The sequence below is a fragment of the Argentina silus genome (genome assembly GCF_951799395.1).
Source record: "Argentina silus genome assembly, chromosome: 3".
Classification (NCBI taxonomy): domain Eukaryota; kingdom Metazoa; phylum Chordata; class Actinopteri; order Argentiniformes; family Argentinidae; genus Argentina; species Argentina silus.
The window spans coordinates 4,961,545-4,986,403 of record NC_139657.1 but is presented as its reverse complement, the minus strand read 5'-3'; the positions used below and the strand labels follow the sequence as shown (position 1 = coordinate 4,986,403).

Sequence of the window (24,859 nt, the reverse complement as noted above, 5' to 3'; positions counted from 1 at the left end):
AGAAGTTGCATTCTGGGGGTTGGTGTTTGTATGAAAAACAACTGTCACACCACTGAGGACAGGATAGAAAAGAATAAGCCTACTACTCCGTGTAATGAGGCTATGGACATCTCCTCAAGGACATCACCTCTTTAATGGAACTGTAAATAAAAACACTATTTCACTGGCCATGAAGGCATCACCTGGTGCTGACACTATAAACACAAAATAGATACAAGCATGGTTAATGTTTATACTATGGCAATTGTGCAGAACCCCACAGACTGGTGCCTACTTGCACAGGGTTTTCCTGGTTCACTCTGGCTCCCAAGGGAGATGCGTTCATGGCCACGCTGCCTCTTCTCTGTCCTTGTCTCTGCTTCCGTCGAGCGCTGCTGTCGTTCTGTGACGACTGACTGTTTGACCCCTGACCCCTTTGCCAGGTGCCAGAGTGGACAAAGTGCAGCAGCCGTGAGAAGAGGAAAGAGAAGAAGGTGGAGAAGCCTTTCTACTCGGACTCTGAGGGAGAGTCTGGGCCCACCGAGTCAGCTGACAGTGGTAACTAGGGGGGTGCCCAGCACACATCGCCAGTACAACTTCACACACATTGTGGAATAGTTTGACAACCATGTACATGCATGTGTGTGTGTGTGTGTGTGTGTGTGTGTGTGTGTGTGTGTGTGTCTGTCTGTCTGCCTGTCTGTCTGTCTGTCTGTATGAGTGTGTTTAGGTACCATAGCATGAGTAAGAGGCAGAATCTACCTTAGTAAGAGGCAGAATCTTTATGAAGTAGATGTAATCCTTACCCTTCCCATGCACCTTCCTCCCCCTCCCTCCCTCCCCCCCACACCAGAGTCGGACACAGCCAGCGGGACGGAGAGCGGCAGCGGCAGCGAGGAGAGCGGATCGGGATCGGAGGGCGACGAGAGCGAGGAGGCGTCGGAGTCCGAGGAGGATGAAGACGAGGAGGAGGAAGCGAGGAAGAAAAAAAAGAAGACGGTTGAGAAGATTAAAGTAAAGAAACCGGTGCCGGAAAGTGAAAGGTAAAGCACACATTTTCGCATTCATTATTCATGGTCAGGCTGGTTCCACCAGGCCGGTAAACAGCCTGGATGACGGTTGAATTCGAAATCGCTCATGAAATCTTTAAATCTTTAAAACACGCAGCGAGCAGAGCAGTGCAGAGGAGGACAGGAAGAGCCAGAGGAAGAGCAAACAGCAGAAGAGTAGGTCTGAGTCCGAGTCGGAGGAGGAGGAGGAGAGCGAATCAGAGAGCAGCGAATCGGAGGAGGAGGAGGAGTCAGAGGAATCGGAGTCTGAGGCAGAGTCTAAGAAGAAGAAAAAGGTGAAGCTTTTTGTGAGAATGGACCATGCACTCAAACCATGACACACACAAACACACACACACACACGCACATGCGCACAAACACACACGCACGCACGCACACACACACACACACACACTTAGAGGTACACCTGGGAACGACAACAAGCATTGATCATGCAAGGCTGGTTTCTACAATTTTCTCTTCCAGACCATTGCATCTAAACCACCCAAAAAAGAAAGCAAGAAAGAGAAGAAAGAAATGTCTCTACTTGATTTTGACGACTGTAAGTTAATCCACATTTTGCTCTACGGTAAATTCAATTATTTCCCTAACATGGACATCTCAGGATTTGTTCTTACATCAAACAGATCACTAAAGTCCTCTTCACCCCCCACTACCCCCTACCTCTCCTGTAGAGTTCCTCTACTGTAAAAAGAAAAAGAGAAAGAAAAGAAAGTAATCCTTCCATCTTCTAGCATTGTGACTGCCAATGAACCCTGGTCCTAGCATCGATTTTTGTCTTATGATGACTGATGTATAGATGATTCACTTACTTTACATTTTGGATAGAAGCAGCTGCTAAATGTCAAAAATGTAAAAAGAAAAAAAATATGTAATCACTTCTCTGCTGTGTGTGTGTGTGTGTGTGTGTGTGTGTGTGTGTGTGTGCGTGCGTGCGTGCGTGCGTGCGTGCGTGCGTGCGTGTGTGTGTGCATAACACATCCCTCGTCCTCTTAGTTGACCCCACCCCATCTCCTCAAGCCACGCCTGTCAACAACTTCACGTCTAACAGCCTGGTGACGGACCTGGAGGGCTTGTCCCTGACAGACACAGTGATGTCCCCGACGGTAAATACAATACACCCATTCTGACAGAAATGACTGAAATAATTACTTGACTTGACACATTTAAAATACACATAAGAGTTGCCTCAGCCATTTGAGTACAACTATACACACATTATAAATGATTGAGGATTAAAAACACAATAAAATCTACTGATTTATTTCCGTTGCGGTCCTCATTATAATCTAGTATGCAGCCAGATTGAACACTAACCCCATTATTACAACCGCGCGAGCACCGATGACAGACTATCATTGTTGCATATCCACATTAAAAGTGATGAGGACAGGCGAGCGAAATTACCTAAATGACATATGAATGCATGAGATAGGCAGGATTTTCAAATTAGAATGTGGAATTGATGAGAATGTAAACCTTAATTATTTTTTCAACGCTTGCTCGCACACGCCAAGCAAGTAATGTGGGGCTGGTGTTAGACAGCTCGGGAAAGACTGGCAGAGCATCTGGCACCTCAAAGGCACTTCGCATTCAATGAAATCCATTGGAAAACACATACTGTACGGTGCCCTGGGTAAGTAACGGGACGAGATGAGGTGTGCCGTTCAGTGAATTTGGAGGCATTTGCTTGTACTTGAGCAGACAAGATGTTTCTGTACACTTGACTTCACTTCCGCAGTTATATAATCAATTAAGTCAAGTTAGCCAGTTCTAGTGGCAGCTATACATGCTCAAACCATAACACCCCCTCCACCATGTTTCACAGATGAGGTGGTAAAGTATGATGCACTGTACATCTTGGGCAGATCCTTTTTTCTCCAAACTTTCCTCTTGCAATCACTCTGGTACACGATAATATTTGTCTTATCGGTCCACAAGACCTTTTTCCAGACCTCTGCAGGCTTTTTAGCAAACTGTAACCTGACCGTCCGTATTGAGGATTACTAGTGGTTTGCACCATGCAGTGAAGCCTCTGTGTTTCGGCTTGGGACGCATTCAGCACATGGTAATCTCTGACACATTCACGCCAACGTCGGAGAGTTGCTGGTCTCTCACACGGAGAGTGTTGCTAATCTGTGGGACAGTCTTTTTTTTTTTTTTTTTTTTTTTTTTTTTATTATTCTTATTCTAAGCGTTCTTCGGTCATCCACTGTAGAAGTCTTCCTTTTTTTTGATGATGTTCCAAACTGTTGATTTTTGCAAGCCTAAGGTTTTCTTTCTGATTTGTCAGCCTAATAGTGGCTTCCTTGACTTTCATTGACACCTCTTTGGTCCTCATGTCTGTCAGACATCAATAGCAGACTCCAAAGGCAAACGCAAAGCCTAGAATCAATACTAGTCATTGACAACCCTCTTATGCATGCACAAATTATGCGACTAACCAGAAACCCCTGTCAAGCCAATTGTCCCATTATGTTAAGTGCCCTGAAATAGGGGGACTATGTATAAAAATTGTTTTCATTTCTAAATATTGAAACCAATATATACACAAATAGTCATGACATATTAATTTACCTAAAAGAATGTAGGAAAAAAAAAATATTCTGAGAAACAACAAATGTGGAAGAATTCCACTCTTCTTGCCACTCTTGTCTGTTTGGTCAGTTTCGCAGAACGTTCCCAGAAGTAACGGCCACTTAGAACTCTGGGTTTAAAAACTCTGTGACGATATGACGATATGACGATATGACGATATGACGATATGACGTAGCCACGAAATAGTGGGGCAACTTCCAGCAGAGATAACTCAAGTAAGACAATTCACTCCCCAGTTCTTTAGCCCCGAGGCTGTCACGCTGTCCTTGTCACATGACCTCACAATGCTGTACCTGTTTGACGTTCTAAAGTTTGAGTGCAAATGTGCATAAATGAATGTGTATGAATATGCATACCTAACCCTGTGTGACCGTGCTGTGCCATGGGTTTTCTTTGGCTGCGGTTTAGACCATCACCCCATCCGGCTCAATGAAAACCCATGAGCTGCTGCACCGCATCACCGGAGAGGGCCTGTCTGTGGAGTACTGCTTCAGTCGGCAGCCCTTCAGCCCTGACCCACATATGGTAGCTGTCCAAATCCAGTTCACCAACAGTGCCACCTCCGAGGCCAAGAACCTGCATTTGGAGGACGCCAAGCTACAGTCTGGCATGAGGATCAAGGAATTCCTTGAAATCGGTCAGTGTACACATTTTAACTATTAGGCAGGGTTGAGGGTCAATTCCATTCCTTTTTCTTTTGACGGTACTGGGTCATTCCAGGTGAAAATGGAAGAAACATTTTTATATATCTTTCTCATCTATACCCTTTTCACTTTGGTAAGAAAGTCTTTGTTTGTGTAAGACACAGTGTATGTTTACTCATGAATAATTCATCTGGAATGATGGCACTCCCGAGGTGCGAATTAACCTCCAGTTTGGTGCATGTAAACAAAACACTACGTGGCTGACTGTTCTCTTTTTTTCTCTTTTTCTTAACTTGTGTCAGAGGTCCTACCTGCGGGTGAGACCGTTACCGTGGTGATGGGCATCGACTTCTGTGATTCCACGCAGGCAGCTAACTTTCAGCTCTGGTGAGAGAGAGTATGATTTTGATGTCACAGTTCTGAGAGAAAAATGTAATTACACACTACGGGCCCCTTTTAGCTTGAGCAAAACAGTGCCCAAAATAACTGTCATATTTCAGTTGGATGGGACATAATCCAATTGGAGTTGAAAGGCCTTCAAAGTGAATCATGCCCATATCTCTCCTCGTTAATTTCCAGCACTCACACCAGGAAATTCTTTGTGTCGATCCAACCACCGGTAGGAGAGCTGATGATGCCTATCTTCATGACAGAAAACGAGTTCAAGAAGGAACAAGGTGAGTGCAGGGACGTCTGCGTAGAAATCACTAGGACTGACAATCCAAAACACAACCAAACACATTGTTATTCACCCCCTAACAACACACAGGCCCCTCCACCACATTTCAACTGTTCCTTAGGCCCCATGATAGCAGGGAAAGTATTAAATGTGGGGGTAGTCTCAACAGAGACTGCGATTCTCGCTATAATTAGGTTTGAAATGAACCATGGCGGATATATTATGCATGAATGGAAACCAAAAAAATGTTTTGAAATAAATGCTGCATGACCATTTGAAGTGAGACAGTTTTTTTTAGTTGATTGTCAAAAAGTCACCCGTCGTTTCACAATTGATTATCTTTGTCTCTCTCAGGGCAACACCCTTTGGGGTTGTCAACCAAAAAAAAAGGCAAAAGAAAATGTTGAAATAGTTGCATTTTTTAATCACAGTATATTTACTTTCTCTTGCTAATCTACCATACTTACTAACTATAACAATGGCATGAGATGACATCACAATCACTACAAACTTGATCCACTCTTCACTAGGAAACCTTGGTCTTTGTTCACACCAATTTTAGCAGTTGTAAACTCTCAAGGACTAACAATGGACAACGTTTTCAGATCAAATCAAACCACAGTGTGTGTTTAAACATGTGTCATATCCTCCATTCTTCCCTCTTGATACTGGTCCCAATAGAGAAGCTATTACAGAGCCTAGGTAAGTTTCCTTTGATAGACTTGTGATTGTCAGCTGTCTATGTGCCACCTGCCTTAACACCCCCCAACACAAGACTCAACCTCCCCACCTTCCCCTCAACATCTCCCCTTGCTTCAAGCTGATCCCCACCCCCACCCCCTTCCCCTTCCCCTCCCCTCCCCTCAGCGATTTCTAATGCCTGGGTGATAATGACTATGCATCTCCAGTTCACTAAGCGGCAGATAAACTGACCTGACCTAACTTGCATCCTGGCCTCTCACACTTAGCCTCACCAGGAATGACTGGGAATGCTCCTGGATCCACTAATCCTGACCCACACTTTACCCCAAGCCAGCACAATGGAAGGAATGTCAAAATGACGACGGCAGACTTAGAAAGACACACTGCAACCATTTTAAACCAGAATTCTCTTCAATTCACAATTGTGTTACATGGGATGTAAAATGAATCAATTCATTTCGTTTTGACAATTATAAAACACATGTAAAGTTGCTTCAACCATGTGAAGTCAACAAAATAATTAATACATACACTATGCCACAGTCACCCAGAAGTGTGTCTTTATGGTGAGAGGGGAGTGGCATGCTGCTTATGTCACATCTCATTTTGATAGAGTACTACTATCAAGTTAGTGGTCAGGTATAGTCTTGACATTCCATGTACCGTCCTGGAATACAGCTTGTCTTGCGCAAATGCCCTATTTAAAAGGGACAGTTCACTCTAAAATCTAATTTCTGTGATCAACCACATACAGTACCTTCACTCAACAAAGACACTTCTTAAGTCCATATCCCGGTTGTTCAGCAGCTTGCAATGTTTTATTATGATGAAGGTTGATGGGGTCTTATGGGCTTAAAGGTATCTTGGGGTATCAACACTATTGAAGGTAGGTGATTGATCACAGAAATTAGATTTTATAGTGAGCTATCCCTTTAAGATTGGTACTCACAGTTTGGTGAAGAAATTGACGATGAATTGTAATTTGGGTCAAGAGTTAGTATAGTTTGGAGGAGAGGTTTGCTGAAATCAGCTTAAAAAGGAATATAATGATTAAGAATACTCAGCAAGAAAATGAAACTCCAACACTATGAGGAGCCTTTCCTTTGTTTGTGAGGGATCTGCATGTGTCAGGGATGTGTGACAAACTGAGTTAATGTGGCAAATAGCGTAGACCTGCAACCTCACAGATAATCAGGAGAGAATTCCCTCAGAACTGCTTACCAGGATGTAGGATTTCTTCTTACTACTTACTCCATTGAGAAATCCTTTGTGATTCTATTTTCACGCTCGTCATATGTAGTCCTAGTCTAAGACGCAGATTTAGGCATGAATGCTTTTACTCATAGAAATCTCCCCAGTGTTAACCGAACCTATGAGTGCCCCAAGTAGTCCCTTGTTTTCTGACCCCTTAGAGACCCTATATAGTTGTATAGCTTGTAATGTAGATTCTTTGTAGTATCAAATGGTGTATGGACACAAATGCCTCCATATACCAGGGCATATTACACAAGGGGGTTTGGTTAAAAATGAAATGCGTTAATACCTCCTGTTTTAAAAGAGACTCACACGTGTTCAAATGGATTTCAGTTTACCTTCCGAAACAACAAACATGGGGACCCTCGGTACTGTGCACACATTTAATGGAATGTTTACCACTTCCTACGCGGACCCCAGCTGTGCTGTGTTCGACTCCTTGACCGCTCTGCTGTTTTGCCCTCGTCCCACCCCCCACCCCCACCCCCGCCCCCGTGCAGGTCAGCTGATGGGCATGAACGAGATCACTGAGAAGCTGACCCTGGGAGAATGCAAGAGCGACCACGCCATCGTCCAGAGGGTCACCACCGCAGCCAACCTCAGCAGAGTCCCCTGTGGCTCGGACAAGGAGTGCAGGTATGAGGTGTACTGTTAGCTAGACGCATGGCCCAGTTAGCGAAGTTGGGCTTGGAGTACGCGGGTACATGGTCGTCACTGTCAGGCCATGTTGCTAAGCAACTCTTTTCTCATGAAGTAGGATACACTATTAGGATAAACACTATCCGTGACCCCTAACCCTAACCTTAAGTTCACTCCTAACCTCATGCCTAACCTTAAACCCTAGCCTTAAATTAAGACAAAATAGCTAATTTACTCGCTCATCAATATCAACGTTATAGACCATTTTCAGTTAGCAGCGTGACCATACGGTGAGGACCGAGGTACATGGGGATTACACATCAGTGAAGAGAGTCCAGTGTGTGGTTGAGTGTCTGTCTGCAATTGGGGACCATGGCAGAACACAGAAGTAGGCTGTTAGCTAGCATAGCCCCGGGTGTTGATGTCCCCTCCCCTGAGACAGGAAGTAACTGCCGACAAAATACCTCAGGATGATCACTTTTCTGGTCCAGTAATTGACCCCAGACCTGGTCACCACCACGGCAGCAACTGAGCTTTTCCTCTAATCTCTTTAGCACAAGCAATCATTTAAGATGCCATTCCCGTTTGACCGCCTGAAGTTTGAATGTAAATGTGACTGTATTCACATTGAATGGAAATGTGACTCTATTCATCATATTTTGTTGATGCTGTTTATACCTGTTGATTCACATAACTTTTTGTCATCTGCTTTTTTTTTTTCTTCTTCTTTTACATTATCTTTGTTTCCACTCTTTGATACTCTGACCTCTGAACTTGAACTCAGCCCTCCTGTTCCTCCTCCTCCTATGCCGATTCACAGGTTCGCTGGAAAGACAGTGACCAGTGGCAGCCTTGTGCTGGTCACCGTGGTGACCAAAGAGGAAGGGGCTGCCCAGCTGACGGTCAACTGTGAGAAAATGGTGATTGGTACGATGCTGGTTAAGGACATCCTCCAGGCCCTCACACAGTGATGGCCCTCCACCCCCCCCCCCCCCCCCCCCCCCAACTCTAGTCCCTTGACCCCAGCATACTCCTCCCCCCACCACCTGCGAAGCTCTTATGTCTCCCTCAGCTCTCACACAGAACCACACATTGATCCTTTCTTGATCCACCCACCCACCCACACCTCAGAGTTCTCCCTCTCCGTCACTCAATTATTGATCTGTACTGTGTGTGATGCCGGTTTCAACCAACGAGGATTCTCCAAGACTTATAGATTGTGCATTTATCTAGAAAGAAATGTCAGATGTGTTTCCTCTTAGAGCCCCACTTTAAGAGATTGCCTTGGGGAAGTAACAGTGTCCTTACAAATCGTCATAGCGAATTACAGGATGGCATTGCTGTGCAAGATTTGTAATGATAATCAGGCATTTAAGTGTCATCTTGATCCTTTAGTCTTAATCTTTAATCTTACAAGTACATTTGTGAGTTATTACCCCTTGAGTGCTGTACAGGTTTGATGTTTAGCCATATCTAGAGAATGGCTTGTGTTGTTTTTTTAATTTATTTATTTATTTATTTTTGGGGGGATAGATCAGCTTTGAAAGAAAGAAAATAATTTCAGTTCTATGCAGTAGCATGGCTCGCATCATTTCTAGTCCCTTTCTTTGTGATGAACAGTATTAGCTGAAGGAAAGACCAGACCTTTACTCTCGCTATGCTTAATTAGGACCATGGTGTTTCAGCTGAGTGAGAATGTAGCATGTAGACAAACACTGACTCACATTTGTGTGAGACTAACAACTGATGCCTTTTTGTAAACGTTAAGTGGTAATGTGTTAAAACACTGAACACCATCTACTGTAAGCACCGTAACAGGGTATACATCATTAAGGAAAAAGTGGTCACTCCTCAATATTTCCTTTCAGCTTTTGTCTGCTGAATGTTCAATATTTGTTTTCCTTTTGAATAACTAGTTAGCTCTTCTTTACTCCCAACCTTTACATCTGGTATACTTATTACTTCACAAGCAACTCTAGAGCAGTTATGGCTTTTGGCGAAGTACGGTAACTGTCATACTCATATAATAGATCACTGACTGGGACTAAAGGATGATGATGATGATGATGATGATGATGATGATGATGATGGTGGTGATGATGATGATGATGATGATGATGATGATGGTGGTGGTGATGATGATGATGGTGGTGGTGATGATGATGATGATGGTGGTGGTGATGATGATGATGATAATGATGATGATGATGATGATGGTGGTGGTGATGATGATGATGATGATGATGATGATGGTGGTGATGATGATGGTGGTGATGATGATGGTGGTGTGTGTGTGTGTGTGTGTGTGTGTGTGTGTGTGTGACTTCAAGGTGACTTGATATTTTTTTCTATTTGAAACTGTTCTATTCTCAGCGGTTGTCCTCATTCTCATGCCTTTCCATAAATGTTTTGCATATCTTTTTTTTGTGTGCATATTTTCAGGTCAGATATCATAAATAGTACGTTATCTTCGTTTGCCTGCAGTACAACAAAATTAAAATTGGTTTCTATTTGATTGTACTGCCACGCCTACCTGCATACTGTATTTGTTATCTCAGAGAGATAAATGTGTAATTATTTATTAAGTTATTAATTAGTGGGCTTGGTTCAGAAAACAACCCTTAGGGGTCGCTGTTTCATACCTGTCTGGGTACGTCAAAAGACAGGTATAAATCAGTGACCACTAAGGCTGTTTGGCTGTGTTGAATGAATTGCAATGAATTGTGGGATACCCTTCGTACTGAAGGGATGTTTTGTTGTTGACTTGGTGAAGGGGATATTTGGAGGGGGTCCTTGCGTACAACGGAATGGAATTGTCCTGCTGTTTGTACCAACCAACCAACCACCACTCTTAACCACTCAGCCAGCCAACTCTCTACCCACTCCATGGAATTATCCCCCCTATCCTCCAACCTTATCTCATCTATCTGCCTATATCCTATATCCTATATCCTACATCCTATATCCTATATCCTATATCCTACCCTCTGACCATCTTTTATCCATACGTCCATCCTACTATCTCAGTCTTTCATCTACCCAGCCATCATCTTTTCTTCCTATCTATCTATCTATCTATCTATCTATCTATCTATCTATCTATCTATCCCTCCCTCCCTCATCCATCCCATCTTTTATCCATATATCTGTCAATCTGTCTGTCTGTCTATCTATCTATCTATAGTATCTATCTACCTATCCATCCATCCATCCATCCATCCATCCATCCATCTATCCCCCAACCTGCCTACATGCTACCCTCCGACCATCACCATAACCTCTTAATTTGATTGATCTATTTATACTGTACCTCTCATCTGTCCATGCTCTCTTTCATCTATCCATCCATTCATTCATCCATCCATCCATCCATCCATCCACCCATCTATCCATCCATCCATCCATCCATCCATCCATCCATCCATCCATCCATCCATCCATCCATCCATCCATCCATCCATCCATCCATCCATCCATCCAAACCATCTTTAACTTTATCCGCTACCAAAATGAGACAAGCCCTGGGACTTATTTTTGTAGTTGACTTATTCATTCACTGTTGAGGGGAGTTTTTTTTTTTTTTTGGGGGGGGGGGGATGTAATTGTGTTTTGTCTCACCAAAGGAGTTTGTCTTAGTGCTTCAAGCATCAATGCCTCTGTTAGCAAAGAGAGATGAAAGGTGGTACAATGAAAGCTGTTGCTTTGGTTTGATTTACTTCGGTTTGATTTACTTTGAAACATGATTTACTAAGTTTCCATTCTTTGTTTGTCCGTATATAGTACCATTGTTGTATAATTTCCCCCGGTAAATCTTTTAAGCTTGTGAACTTATCTCACTGTTAAATGAAGTCATGATACTGTAAAAGAATGTAACACATACTTTTTAGATGAAGTTTCAAACTGCATATTAGAGAGATGGTGAGAGGTGGATATTTCGAGGATGCTATATCTAAACTCATACCATACTTCATGAAATGGAATATTCCTCCCATAACCCTAAACCACAACGCTATGTATAACACAAAAAGGTATGACCTTTATCTCTCAAAATGTCAATTTGCTGGAGCAATCTTTTAAAAGGTTACTATTGCTGTTATTCCGATGCACATTGGCTTCCTCTTTCTGATGTCATGATTATGGTCTACCATATCTTCTGTGTGGTTGTGAAATAATGTGGTGTATTACAGCTTTATTTATTATACAAATTAAGATATCAATAAAATAGAAAAGATCAGCGGTGCCATGTTGATTAGATTGTTTCTGTGTGGACATTTCTGTCTTTGAATTGGGTTAAATTTCTAATTCATTCCGTGTCCTGTGACAATAAAATGCAACATGACAACATAAATACAAACAAAATTATGCATGTTGTTTTTGTTCCCTTTTATTTACTGTAAGAAGAACAATACGGAAGAACAATCCGATGTACAGTCGGCTCAATGACACAAATGACAGCCAGCATACTCAGGAGGATTTACATTGTATCCAATTACGTGACGTCATTGTCTGGGACCTGACGACCAGGGCATGAGTAGACAGCGTGATTGTACTACTCCGCGTGCTAGGGTGGTCTCGAAGTAGTCTCATATGTCTGGAATTGACTGAAAATGCGAAATTGTATATCTACCTATTAATTAGTGGATGGCTCTGAAGGTCAGGACTTCAAATAACTTCAGAGGTGCCACTTTAAATTAATTACCCTGCTGCCCAACGATAAATTGACGCACATTTTTCCAATCATGACGCCTGATTTGGGAGTCCTCAGAGTAGTGTTCCAGTAGCCTTCCGAAACTGACAGTTGATATTCCAAGCAACCCTGTGGGTTTTTGTGCTAATAATATGGCGTTTTCAGTGGTAAGTAGCCATTTACTGTGTAGCTAAATGGACAAGCCATTTAAATATACATACCTCCCTCTTTCTTTCATAAACCGAACGAATCTTTTCTTAGCTTTGGTGCATTTAGCCGTGTATGAAACTTCGCATTTAAGTGCAGAGCTATGTGCACTGTGCTCCTGTTAAGCTAGTATCACTCCGGACATGTTTTTGAATGTATGCAGACTGTGTATTTTTATGCATTAATATCATCAACCAGTCTATAGTTATATGTATTCATATTTTTATATTTAAATTGGATATAATTCAACCCTTCTAATTTGTGCAAGATCCCCGTCCTGCTCAAAGCATTTGACTAAAGATGCAGTGACAAGTTGTGAAGAAATTACAAGGCATAAAGATACATATTTTGACCTTCACTATCTAGATTAGAAGGCCCACCACCCCTTTTGGAGAATTAACTAGTACATACGTCATTCACAACATGTATGTTCCACATTATGAATCAGAAAGAAGACCTGAGACATCATGACCACTGGCATGCAGGTTCTCCAACCCTGTCTGCTTGCAGCAATTCAGATGTTTTCCGCCGGATTAACTCAATGTTGGGCAACTCCCTGGACCTCACTGGGGTATGCACCACACCCCTAACCAAGGAGAAGCGAGACCATCTCCTGTCAGGTAACTTTAAAGCACATAATCTGAGAAAAGGTACAGCATGGCCAATTGTTTTTAATGTCTACAGTATTTAGGGTGACTCAACGTTTCCCGGACACGGATCAAGCCTCCTAACCTCGTCCGAGGCTATTGCGCAAAGCCAATATAAACCTGGAATAACAAAGGTGTATGACAAGGTACACGTGGGGGGTCATTCTCAATGGGAATCGTATTCCGCCAACACAAAGGGTAGGCCAATGAATATTGATTTATATTCATGAGCGGAAGCCAGTCAGTGAGCAACAAGGTGAGAGTGCTGTGGGAGGATGACGAATGCGAATTAAAGCCAATGGCCTTCTGATCTTTGTATTGGGTAAATGAAGGCCAGGTTTGACGCGTTGGTCCACCAGACCTTCCAAGCATATTGGGCTGGGAACGAGAATAGGGCTACACATGGACTGAAGAGTGTGCTTAAAGGGGCAGTCTGCAATGTGGACTTCTAAATGAATGATCTGTAGTGATTGATTCTTGAAGAATATAACTGATAAATGCCTCGTGAGCTTAGATCAACTGTCTTACCCCATCAGAACCCACATATAATATTGTTTTACTCCATTGTTTGTAACCAATGCAATTGTAAACAAATGTATGGCTTCAAAACATGGTTAAAACTATACTTTTGATCTCATGGATGGTCAGCCTTGGGGAAAACCCTGACTCCCATTTACTGCTCTGCCTATATTGGTGCAAACGTTTGTGTTGGTTGTGGCAGATGCACTTTGTGGTGACACCAATTTACCAAAACAGTCTTTGCAGATTGTTTTATTGGTGCACAGTGTTCTTTAGCAGAAGCAAATTGGGCCCCTGAGTCTGCCATAAGAATTAGGCCTACTCTGAGAATTGTTCTTTTTGGACCGATCTAGCTGCAGTACCACCAGGTGCCACTTGGTTTCCTATTTTGTGTCTGAGTTTCAAGATGCACACTGAGTCCATACCAAACTTTGTGTTCCTAATCTGACATTGGCACCTGTTGCCTTTTTTTTTTTTAAGTGACCATTCTTTGTTGTTTGCATCAATATGGCAGTGTCAGCCCTTTTCGCTTTCTGTTAATGGGCTTGGGAATGCATTGATGCTGATTCACGCTGGTCTTGTAACCTATCCAAATACCGAAGCCTGCCAAGACAAGGGACAGAACTTGACTCACAACTCCCTTTAAAGTGGATAGACTTCTTGGAGGTTGACAAACTTTTCTCGCAAGTATTCTTGGAATATTCAAAATCTTTCAGATATTTGATGTCCTGACTATTAACTTCTGTGTTGCGGAGAGGTAGTTGTGTCCGGTCCAGGTCTGCCACAGATCAAGGGGCTTTTACAGCAGGGCTCAATATTTATTTATTTTATTTAATCCTTATTTTACCAGGCAAGTTGACTGATAACATATTCTCATTTGCAGTAACAATCTGGGGGATAGTTGCAGAGGAGAGGCCATGTGAGCCAATTAAGAGTGGGGGATGATTATGTGGCCATGATGGTACGAGGGCCAGATTAGGGATTTAGCCAGGACACACAGGACATTTACATGCCTACTCTTGCGATAAATGGCATGGGATCTTTAATGACTCGCGAGTCGGGACCTCGGTTTAACGTCTCATCCGAGGGACGTTTAGAACATTGACGATGTAAAATGAACAATATATCCCCCCCCCCCACACACACACACACACGTCCTCGACCCAATCCACCTCACTTTGCTGAGTCAGGCTGGTGGGATGTAACTGTGTGTGGGCTGGATCTGGAAGCTGTCCAGCTCTGAGGCAGATGACTGTACTCGGATCAGTGTTGTGTTGTCCCCTGAGATTAGCCAGAACACACACACACACACACACTGACATGCAGCATGCTCAGGCAGGCAAGTGGGAAGCAGACAGCAGCTCCACTCGTCTTGTATCAGACCAGTGCGCAGCTGTGCTCGGATACTCGCGAGAGCCCTACAAGCCAGGACACACACACACACACTCACACACTCTCACACACACACTCTCACACTCACTCTCTGTCTGCTGAGCGATACAGCAGAGCACGCGCTCCCTTAGCCACCCCGCCACCGTCACTGCCTGTCTGGATCGGCGTGCCGAGCGAGAAGGAGCTTTGTTGAAACCCTTCACACAGACTAGAGCGGGCGGGGGTGTCTAATGTGTGCCGCAGGGACTTGCGGGGGCAGCGGACCCCGGGTCATATGTTTGGCGGGGCTGTGATGTGGGCGCAGGGGCACGGCAGCCTCAGCGGACACCGGGGTAGGTTGGTACGGCTGAGAGGATGGGAGTTTGGGTGCCAGACTGTAGGCTGGGGAAAATGTTGCTTTCTCACTCGTGGTCACTTTGCTTCTCCCTCTCTCATTCTGTCATTCACTTTCTCATTATTTCTCCCCTTACACTGTGTGTGTGTGTGTGTGTGTCTCCTCTCTCTCTCTCTCTCTCTCTCTCTCTCTCTCTCTCTCTCCATAGACCTGCCAGACGTGGACTGTACTGTGATGGGCAGTCGGGTCCCTTTCCCCCCCTCCAGAAACCAACAGGAGTGTCCCCTCGGTAGCGGCCTGCCTGACATCACCCAGCTTGGCCTGGGGCTGCAGTCACTCAGCCTGGCCGGCTGGGAGCAGCCTTGGAGCAATGGCCAGGACACTACCCTGGAGCCCCCTTCACACACCAGCTCGCCTTCCCGTGAGTACACACACACACGCATGCGAGCGCACAGCCTTCCAAAGGTAGTTGAGGAACTTTTAGGGCTGAGTTTGTCTCATTGCTTGGTTGTATGTTGAGGAAGGAAAGCACTTTAGGATGCAAATGGGAGTAGTATGAAACTCCCAAGACCCACCCCCCGGGGGAATATTACGCTTGGCTCTGAACTCAATTAATTTATATGTCACACAAACGTCCTAGGCCAATGTCCAGACTCCCATGAGTTCTGCTTATGCACTCATGGTTTGATTGTGCTGTAGTGCTTTGTTGGCATAAGGATGGGCCACTGATGCAAGTACTAGCAGTGGTGTCTTGATCTAAGGATGATTCAGACCTTTTTCACTGGGAAAAGATGGAGTCTTCCAGAAGGTGTCAGCCCAGCCTTATGTCTGTAATCCTCAGCTATGACTAATCAGTTTTGCTGGAGTGGCATACTCACTCGAAGCACATGGTGTTATTTAATTTGAAGCCCATAACGCATCCTCTGAATGCAGAGCAGGAATATGTAGCAAAATCGATTCTTTTATTTTATTCAGGTGGTTTCACAAATTCAGATTAAGTTTACATTTTCAGTGGAGACTGTTTAGAATTGTGCTTCACTTGTGTCCAGGGAACTGTTAAACTATTAAAACCATACATTTTGTTTGTTTAATTATTATTGCTAGGGGTGTTTTTAGGTTCACTTTGACAAAATTGTTGCTTACAAATTAATATTACGCAGATTGCCAGAATGGTGTCTTCACTGTGTGGGTTTAATGTGGATTCCTATAGCCCTAACATTAATGTTCCACTTTGTCTCTAAATGCCAAGTTGCAGTGTGACGAGCATTTGTTGGGCCATAACACAGGCCTTGATTAACATCCACAACATGATAGCCATTTTAATCCCCTTACCTTAACCCGAACCAATTCCGTACTTTAACCATAATTTCGAAACTGTTAGCATTAGCAACTTACAGTTTAGCGAAAATGACCGACAGCACGAATAGCCAATGAAATCATCAGAGGGAGGCGAGACAAAGAGGCTGTTAGCCAACCAGAGCACAGAATCTTGTGAATTGTGTTGTAGCCTTAATTCTTGGCCTATGTCTTACCTCGATTTGTTTGTTCCATGCATTTAAAGTCCTAGGCCTGCTGGGTAGCCCCCGGGGCCCCCTACTGGGTAAACCCCCTGGTTTTCAGCCCCAAGAACCCCTGGGGATGACGGATCTCCTTGCCAAGTTTCCTGCACTGAGCCGTGCCAACCCCTACTTTGAGACCCGCACCCTCATGGACTCACGCTCCAGCAGTCCGGCTGACTCTGAGACCAGCGGCTTCAGCTCTGGATCGGATCACCTCGGTGACCTGCTGGTGAGTTCTTCAACCTTAAACCTACCCCGGGACAAAGTTGGTTGGTTTAGAATTTTCCTTCCCTTGAAAGTAGTCTATGGGCCAAGAGAAACTTAAATTCATGGTTCAGTTATTTAAATAGCCACTACTGACTTCACATAACTTTAGCTACCGCTAAGGGAAAAAAAAAAAAAAAAAAAGGAGTGATGCAAGTCTTTATCATGTGGTCCAGGACACTGGATTGGTTGAAACATTCTGCCGGTAAAGGTTGTTGTTCAATCTTCGCTTGGGACTTGTACTGGCCTTCAGTTATCAACTTATGTACGCTCAGGAAGTGAATGTTTGGTCATTTTCACAGCTTGGGATTTATCAATTTGAATGCGATTGTGTGGTGCGATCAAATCCACCTAGGGCTACAACCATCAAATGTTTTGTTGAGTAGATTCTCCACAAAAAAAGTACCAAATTGACAAATTTGACCAGAATTTGTTTATGGCTGATATACACACAAAACACCATGATAATGATTAAATGGTGCTGATGCTTTCTTCCCACATGCTTGCCTCCTGTCCTGCGTGTGCATGTGTTTCCCTCTCCGCAGTCATCTCTGCGGATCTCCCCTCTGCCCTTCTTGATGCCCGGCGTACAGAGGGAGACTCCCCTCAAACTCAGCACGGCCATTAGCTCCCGACGTCTGGATCAAGACTCGGCCACCTCCTCCCCTCTGACCCCGGAGCCTCACCCAGCGGGCCGCAGCGGGGGACCCCTGGCCAAGCGCTGGCCCCAGACCGCTATCTGGCCCAACTGGGACCTGCCGGAGGCGGCAGAGCGGCCCTTCAGCATTGAGAGGGAGGCCCGACTGCACAGACAGGCCGCAGGTATCGCAGCAAACTGTATATGGTCCTCTGTGGCTCAGTTGGTAGAGCATGGCGCTAACAACGCTTATGTTGTGGGTTCGATTCCCGCTGGGACCATATATACTGCAATGTAAGTCGCGTTGGATAAAAGCGTCAGCTAAATGGTATATTATATTATACAGCAAACCATCACGGGTGCTCTTCAGGCCTTGAGAGATGCATGCTTGTTGGTTGTTCCATTTGATGGATGCATGTATTCCAATGATTGATTAGTCCATTCATTACGATTCCCACACGCCGTTATCTCTGCATAAATTCATACGAGGTCTTGAAGCCGAAACGTCGACCTAATACTTTGTGCAGATGTAAATTCTTGCAGTGGTGTGACGGGAAATTCCTTTCCTATTATGAATGGACTTAGGGCCTGGACTCGCTGCCAAAGAATTCCGGAACACTCACCACCTAGAGTGCCAAGTGTTTTATGTGGTATTTACCTAGCAACATAAACCTTCCGGCAAAGTACATGCTTATCAGCCCATTACCCCTTTGGACGAATCATGATGATGTGACGGTGGGGCTCCGAATGAAAATTGGATTGGAAAAATTGTTTGGGGGTATCTTCATATTTAAAGTAGGTCAGCTATACTGTCCCACAAATGATAACTGCAGAATTATGAACCTGAGAGAGAGAGAGAGACTGGCAGCTCAGGATCGATATGAATAAGGATTGTAACCACACAGTTAGACAGTATGCGACCACGTCTCCTGTAATTTGCCAGCAATTTATTTGGTTGGACGATTTAAAAAATGTAGGGCTTTCTTCTCCATTATTCAGTTGAAAATGTCCTGTAGTTGCTGTACTTTGGCTTTGTAAAGCAGCATAGTCTCGTCTTGTCTCTTTGTTCACATACCTCAGCAAAACACGGTAGTGGTTGGTTCGCGATGGCAAAAAGCAGGGGAGTGACAGAGATTCTGTTTCACCCCCCTCTTTCTTCTTTGCAGCAGTGAACAATGCCACGGTCACATGGAGTGGCCAGCTGCCTCCCAGGAACTACAAGAACCCCCTGTACTCATGTAAAGTGTTCTTGGGCGGTGTGCCATGGGACGTGACTGAAGGTGAGAAGAGCCAATCATAATCATAGTAATGATAATATCCTTGGGGACATTTGAGGGTCTAATTCCATTTGGACACAGAGGGCAGGAATTCCGTTTCTGTTTCCAACTGAGTGTGCCCGTTCTTTGGGGCCAACCAAGCAAATCAAGTCCTGGTTCACTGGAATGGTCAGTTAAAGTTCAGATTTTCAGAAATGTACAAAACGTGTTGGTACCCTTCTGCAACATGCCATTTACGTAGCGATTTGTTTAAAAATCATAGTTATCCTTAGTCTTAGGCTAGTCCCCGTGAAACATAATTCAAATGATGCGTTGGAAGGCCAGATGTGACGCACCATTATACAAATACAGTTTATTAAAACCCTCTGGAATCTAAACGTCATTTTCTTGACAGATGGGGGGGAATTTAGTTAGGTTTCATGTGTTTTTAAAAAAAAGAAAATGGCATGTCTGACATCAATCGTAAAAGATGTAAATCATTTGATGTGTTCCATGGCCAATCAGATTATGGCAGAATCTCAAGTGAGCAATAAGGAAAAAATATAAACATTTAGATGATTCCATAAGATGTTTAAAGTTCCATCAAACAGAACTAATCCACCAATCCATTTTACGACGCACCAATCCGTCAGAACGTCCATCCATATGACAGTTTGCTGCATCTCAGGCTGTGACATTGACGCCAAGTCGCTCGGTCAAAGCATTCGCTCATCACCAGCTGTCAATCACTCCAGTCAATACTAGGAGCCCTCGTTGGCTTTAGTTCGCTGCAGTAAAGTTCTATACGTCCTAGTAGAAAAAACAAAAACAGTTTTACAAATAAGGTTGTCAGGTCCTAATAATAATAAAAAAAACTCTGGAGTTGTTTGGGTTCAGGACCCGCGGCAATTATCTTGGTTCACCTGGAACCAGTGGACTTGGGAGGCTTTTCTTCATCGTCTATCTTCATCAGACAAAGAAAAGGACAACTGTGACAAACACATTTGTAGAAGTAATTTTAAATGAGCAGTTCGATTTCATCTTCATTATATGGTTCTCCTAAAAGACAGTTAGTGTTCAGACACGATGATTGGGTGATGCTGCCTAGGTCCAAAACAAGCTTATTTTACTATCGTCAATTGTCTGTACTTTTTGTTTTGTTTTAGAGAACGTCTTGAGCAATTGTTATGTAAACCTGGTGCCTTAACCCTGGCCTTAATCCTGACCGTAACTGTTTAAATCTCAACTTCAATGGGGTGACATCAGAGTCTGGCCGTCCCAGGGATCCCACTTAGCACTTGGAGGACTTGAAGCTGTTAGACGCAGCAGGTTTCTGTCCCATCACTGACTCCCTCTCTTCCTCCTCCCTCCATAGCCAGCCTGATCAGCGCGTTCAGCATGTACGGCCCCCTGAACGTGGAGTGGCCCGGTAAGGATGGCAAGCATCCACGCTGCCCTCCAAAAGGTAATATGCCCAAAGGTAATGCTTAGGCGGTAGGAGTCATTTAATTACTCATTCTTCTCCTTGAGCACTGAAGGGAAGGTGGAGCCGGGGCGTGGGTACCACCAGCAAATGCATGCGTTCACTCCTGTGTTTTTTTTTTTTTAGCCACATTCAGGAAGTGGTGCCTTTCCCTTGGGTGGATTTTTTCAAAGTTTAACTGACTGGTTTGATATTGATGCCGCATTAGTTTATAACCGCAGATTGTTCGTATATGCTGATACTCTGTTCCAATTCTTGGGGGGGGGGGGGCAACAACAATCAATGCCCCATAAATTCATGCGATGGGATCGGTGACCCTGGAACTCCAACTCTCCTCTGCGTCAACCCCCATTCTATTGATTGATTGGTGCTACAAAGTGTCAGTCATTTTAATTTGGAACATCAACTTCACGGCCACATTTAACTTCTCAATCGCCATTGAACAGTGACTTTGCCAGACTCATTGGTGGAGAAAGTGGAGCCGCATGAGTCTGGCAGGGGAGACCAATGCTGCATTGACAACAGATCAGTACGACTGAATAGGGTGTGTGTGTGTGCACTCTTCACCTTTTTTAATAGTTCCATATCCAATTATAATTGGATATGTTTGCACTCCTTTTTTGTTTTGACACATTTTGATGATGACGACTTGTTACTTGCCTCTCCATTCTTCTGTGTGTGTCCCCTTCCAGTGGCTCTAATTAGTGTTGGTAAAAAAAAAAAGAAAAAAGACGGTTGCTTGGTCATTGAAAATAACTGCAAGCCAACACATTTTCCACTTTCTCTACTTCGCTGACGTGTGTGTAGTATGACTGTAGACAACTGGTTTTCCTGGTGTCTGTCTTCTCCTGTCCTCTTCCAGTGGCTCTGTTATAGTGTGCGTGCGTGTGTGTGTGTGTAGACTGACTGAAGCTCAATAATGTGTGTGGTAGCATTTGAAATGGAACACAATCAGCACATTGAAGTAAATGAGTAAACTTATGGCCACCCGTTTAACACACACATAAAGCATTGAGTTCACGCAGCAACAACAAGTGACTGACAGAGAAACATGAGAGGACATTATCAGAGTATTGCAAGCTCTCAGAAATGCACCATTATGGAGTGTTGGTAAAAAAAAAAAAAAAGGGTTGCTTGATCATTGAAAATAACTGCAAGCCAACACATTATTTACAGCTTTCTGTACTTCGCTGATGTGTGTGTCTCTAGTACTACTGTAGACAACACTGGTTTCCCTGCTGTGTGTGTGTGTGTGTGTGTGTGTATACATGTGCCACGTATGCTAACACTGGTCTCCCTGCAGGATACGTGTACCTGGTGTTTGAGAATGAGAGGTCAGTGCAGGGGCTGCTGCAGGCATGCTCTCAGGACCTGCTGCGCCTGGAGGACTACACTGAGTATTACTACAAAATGTCCAGTCGCAGGATGCGAAGCAAGGACGTGGGTGCCACTCCTATTTTAGAATACAAATATACAGTTTATTAAGCCTCAAGTTACAACAAAAGCATGGAACCCATTTACGACTTTCCTTAACGTGCATCAAGATATATGCGCGCCATTTAGCTGACGCATGTATGTATTGTACACGCCTCGTGGACAAGTGTAAATGCAGCAGGGACATAGGACGTGCACCGCATTCTGCCCAACTGTATGCAAACAGGGCACAGAAATAAAAGTTTAACAAGATTACAATGTGGACGAAGAAAAATGATAAATACCTCCTGTTTTACATAATCCAGCTGTTAACCTGAACTTAAACCCTACCCTTCCCGTGTCCTGTTTGTGTATTTCCAGGTGCAGGTAATCCCTTGGGTGCTGGGAGACAGTAACTTTGTGCGCTGCCCCTCCCAGCACCTGGTCCCTAGCAAGACCGTCTTTGTGGGTGCGCTGCACGGGATGCTCAACGCAGAGGCTGTGGCCGTCATCATGAATGACCTGTTCGGAGGGGTGATGTATGCTGGCATCGACACAGACAAGCACAAATACCCCATAGGTAGGTGTAGCGGAGGTCATTTGGAGTCTCGTAGCCCTTCATGAGGATGTCCTCTTGGCCTAATGGCAGACACTTGGGTCTTCTTCATGGGAGACCCAGGTTCGAACCCCGCCCTTAACGTAGCCCGTCCTCTCTGCCTCTGATCTCTCGTACTACTCTCAATTCTCATTGGTCACATTCCGCAACTGTTTAATGCGCACTGTCTGTTCTCACAGCTGTAGTTATTCTGGCAAATCAATACCTTTTATTGTTATATTACTTGTATACTTATAAGTTTATATATACTTATAATTATATTATTTTAGATTTTCAAAGCTATGCTGCTGACTGAGTCTTACAGCACTAGCTACATGTATGAATTTGATGAGCGGGATGTTGAAGCGTTTGTCTTCTCGCCAGGGTCAGGACGAGTGACCTTCAACAACCAGAGGAGCTACCTAACAGCTGTGGGTGCAGCATTCATAGAAATCAAGACCCCAAAGTTTACCAAGAAGGTATGAAAGTCTCCCATTTGGGCATCATTACCATGGTTCTAATCTCAGAACCCAGAAACTTATTTCAAATGCATCTCTTTTATAAGTGTTTGAAAGACAGGCCTGTAACAATGCATTGGTTTGTACAAATAAAACTTCAAAGCAACATTTAAATGGGTCATATTCTCCCCATGAAGGATTATGTATTCATCCAAAATTGTACTTTGAACTTTTAATCCTTATTGACCAAAATACAAAAATGGAACAGTCAGGGCCCAGTTTCCTGAAAGTATACCACAGTACCGAGTTAGAGGTTTACACCCCTTTATTTCCTCAGGTTCAGATTGATCCCTACCTGGAGGACTCTATGTGCCAATCATGTACCCGCCAACCAGGACCCTTCTTCTGCAGAGACCCGGTGAGAACACCCTCTATTATTAGTGAACTGCAGGTTAAAGAATTGCCATAACTGGCAAACTATCTTATCTCTGCTGCAAGAGAGAAGCCAACAGACTGTTCTTACAACTTCTGTTCCTAATCCGAGATTAATTTCCAGGTGTAGGGGTCTAAACTGATGTTGGCAAAAAGCTCTTAATTTCCTGCCACCTTTTGCATTGAGAGAGGGATTAATAAAGTCATTATCGAAGGGGGAAATTAGTTGGTCAAGAACAGCATTGACATGACAACGGTAAAGGTCCAGTGCAGTTGTCCGTCAGCCGAAGATCGGAGCTAGATACAGTCCCAAAAAAGATTTAATGGATTGAGGAGTTCAAGCTATAAGGGTTTCTGAGCTCCAGGAAGAGGGTAGTAGTGTTATCTCTTGGTGATACAATTGCTCCGGTCTAAAGTAGCGTTCCTTCTGTTGGCCTTGTGGTCGGTCCCTCAGGCCTGCTTCAAGTACTACTGCCGCTCCTGCTGGCATTGGCAGCACACAATGGACGTTCTCCGAAGCCACAGACCCCTCATGAGGAACCAGAGGAACCTGGAATCCATTTAGGCTGCCATAACAACACGGCTCAGCTTGCCCAAAGGCCTCCAGGGTGCCGACAGGAGCCAGATGCCAAGCGGGTCGTACCACCTATCCGACCGGGGTGGTCCCCTCTGAGCCAGACCGAGGGCTAAACCACTGTAGAGAATTCCCTACTGCACTGTTTTTTTGTTCTTTTTTTTTTGCTGCTGTTTACTTGTTTTCACTAATGGCACTTTTGCACAATGGGAGGTGGAGGGGGGGGATTCAATGTTTGCTATTGTATTTACCCTCCTTGAGAGAGGACTACTACTATTATGCAGGGTGTCAAAAAGGCATTTACATTAAGGCCCCTTTCCCTTGATTTTTAAGATCTTGTTTCTGTAGTTTGCCTACCATACATTTCCTGTTGCCTTTCACTTTAGATGCCAGACAGTGCCTTTTGATTGATTTCTACTGCTCCACCGCACCCTTTTTGTTAACTGTGAGGAGTTTGGGATTCAGTTGTCCAGTAGCATACCTAGACATTTTTACGCAGGTTTTTTTGACCGATTTTTACAGTTTTAAGTCAGAACATGGAAACGGAATATAAATCTACTTGACTGCTTTTTAATTTTGTCCTGATTAATCCCCCCCCCCTCCCCCTCATAGCAATTTATCTGAGGCTGTTAATATGTGCATTTTTGTGTTCCTTTTTATTCGTATGAAGTGGTTGAAGAAGCATTTGTTCTCTCTGTATTTACGCTCCAGCGTTTCAGCGGTCTATTGCTGGACGCTGTTTTAGCTGTCTATTGCTGGGCGCAGGCTTTCAACCAATGATTAGATCTATGGAAATGACACAAACACATTTTGACCTTGAGATTGTCTACTGTACAT

General features: G+C 44.0%; 2 protein-coding genes across 2 annotated transcripts in view; both read left to right on the top strand.

The window, feature by feature from the left end:
• The window catches only part of ap3b2 (adaptor related protein complex 3 subunit beta 2), a gene marked incomplete at its 5' end in the record, with an annotated part of 42,388 nt that extends 33,755 nt beyond the window's left edge, over positions 1–8,633 (top strand). Inside the window, 11 exons of the mRNA XM_083666718.1 lie at positions 423–537; positions 833–1,022; positions 1,147–1,324; positions 1,515–1,590; positions 2,046–2,155; positions 4,056–4,284; positions 4,594–4,678; positions 4,871–4,968; positions 5,652–5,672; positions 7,427–7,562; positions 8,350–8,633. Coding sequence (XP_083522844.1) covers positions 423–537; positions 833–1,022; positions 1,147–1,324; positions 1,515–1,590; positions 2,046–2,155; positions 4,056–4,284; positions 4,594–4,678; positions 4,871–4,968; positions 5,652–5,672; positions 7,427–7,562; positions 8,350–8,536 — 1,425 coding nt within the window. The 3' untranslated portion in view covers positions 8,537–8,633. The remainder of the gene's footprint in view (positions 1–422; positions 538–832; positions 1,023–1,146; positions 1,325–1,514; positions 1,591–2,045; positions 2,156–4,055; positions 4,285–4,593; positions 4,679–4,870; positions 4,969–5,651; positions 5,673–7,426; positions 7,563–8,349) is intronic.
• Positions 8,634–12,898: 4,265 nt separating this feature from the next.
• On the top strand, positions 12,899–24,013 carry cpeb1a (cytoplasmic polyadenylation element binding protein 1a; the record flags this gene model as incomplete). The annotated part of the gene is made up of 11 exons (XM_083665695.1): positions 12,899–13,079; positions 15,560–15,772; positions 16,913–17,139; positions 17,720–17,996; positions 18,978–19,091; positions 20,443–20,547; positions 21,854–21,990; positions 22,345–22,543; positions 22,943–23,037; positions 23,354–23,434; positions 23,903–24,013. 11 exons carry the CDS (start codon positions 12,899–12,901, stop codon positions 24,011–24,013), a joined length of 1,740 nt encoding a protein of 579 aa, XP_083521821.1.
• Positions 24,014–24,859: the final 846 nt, after the last annotated feature.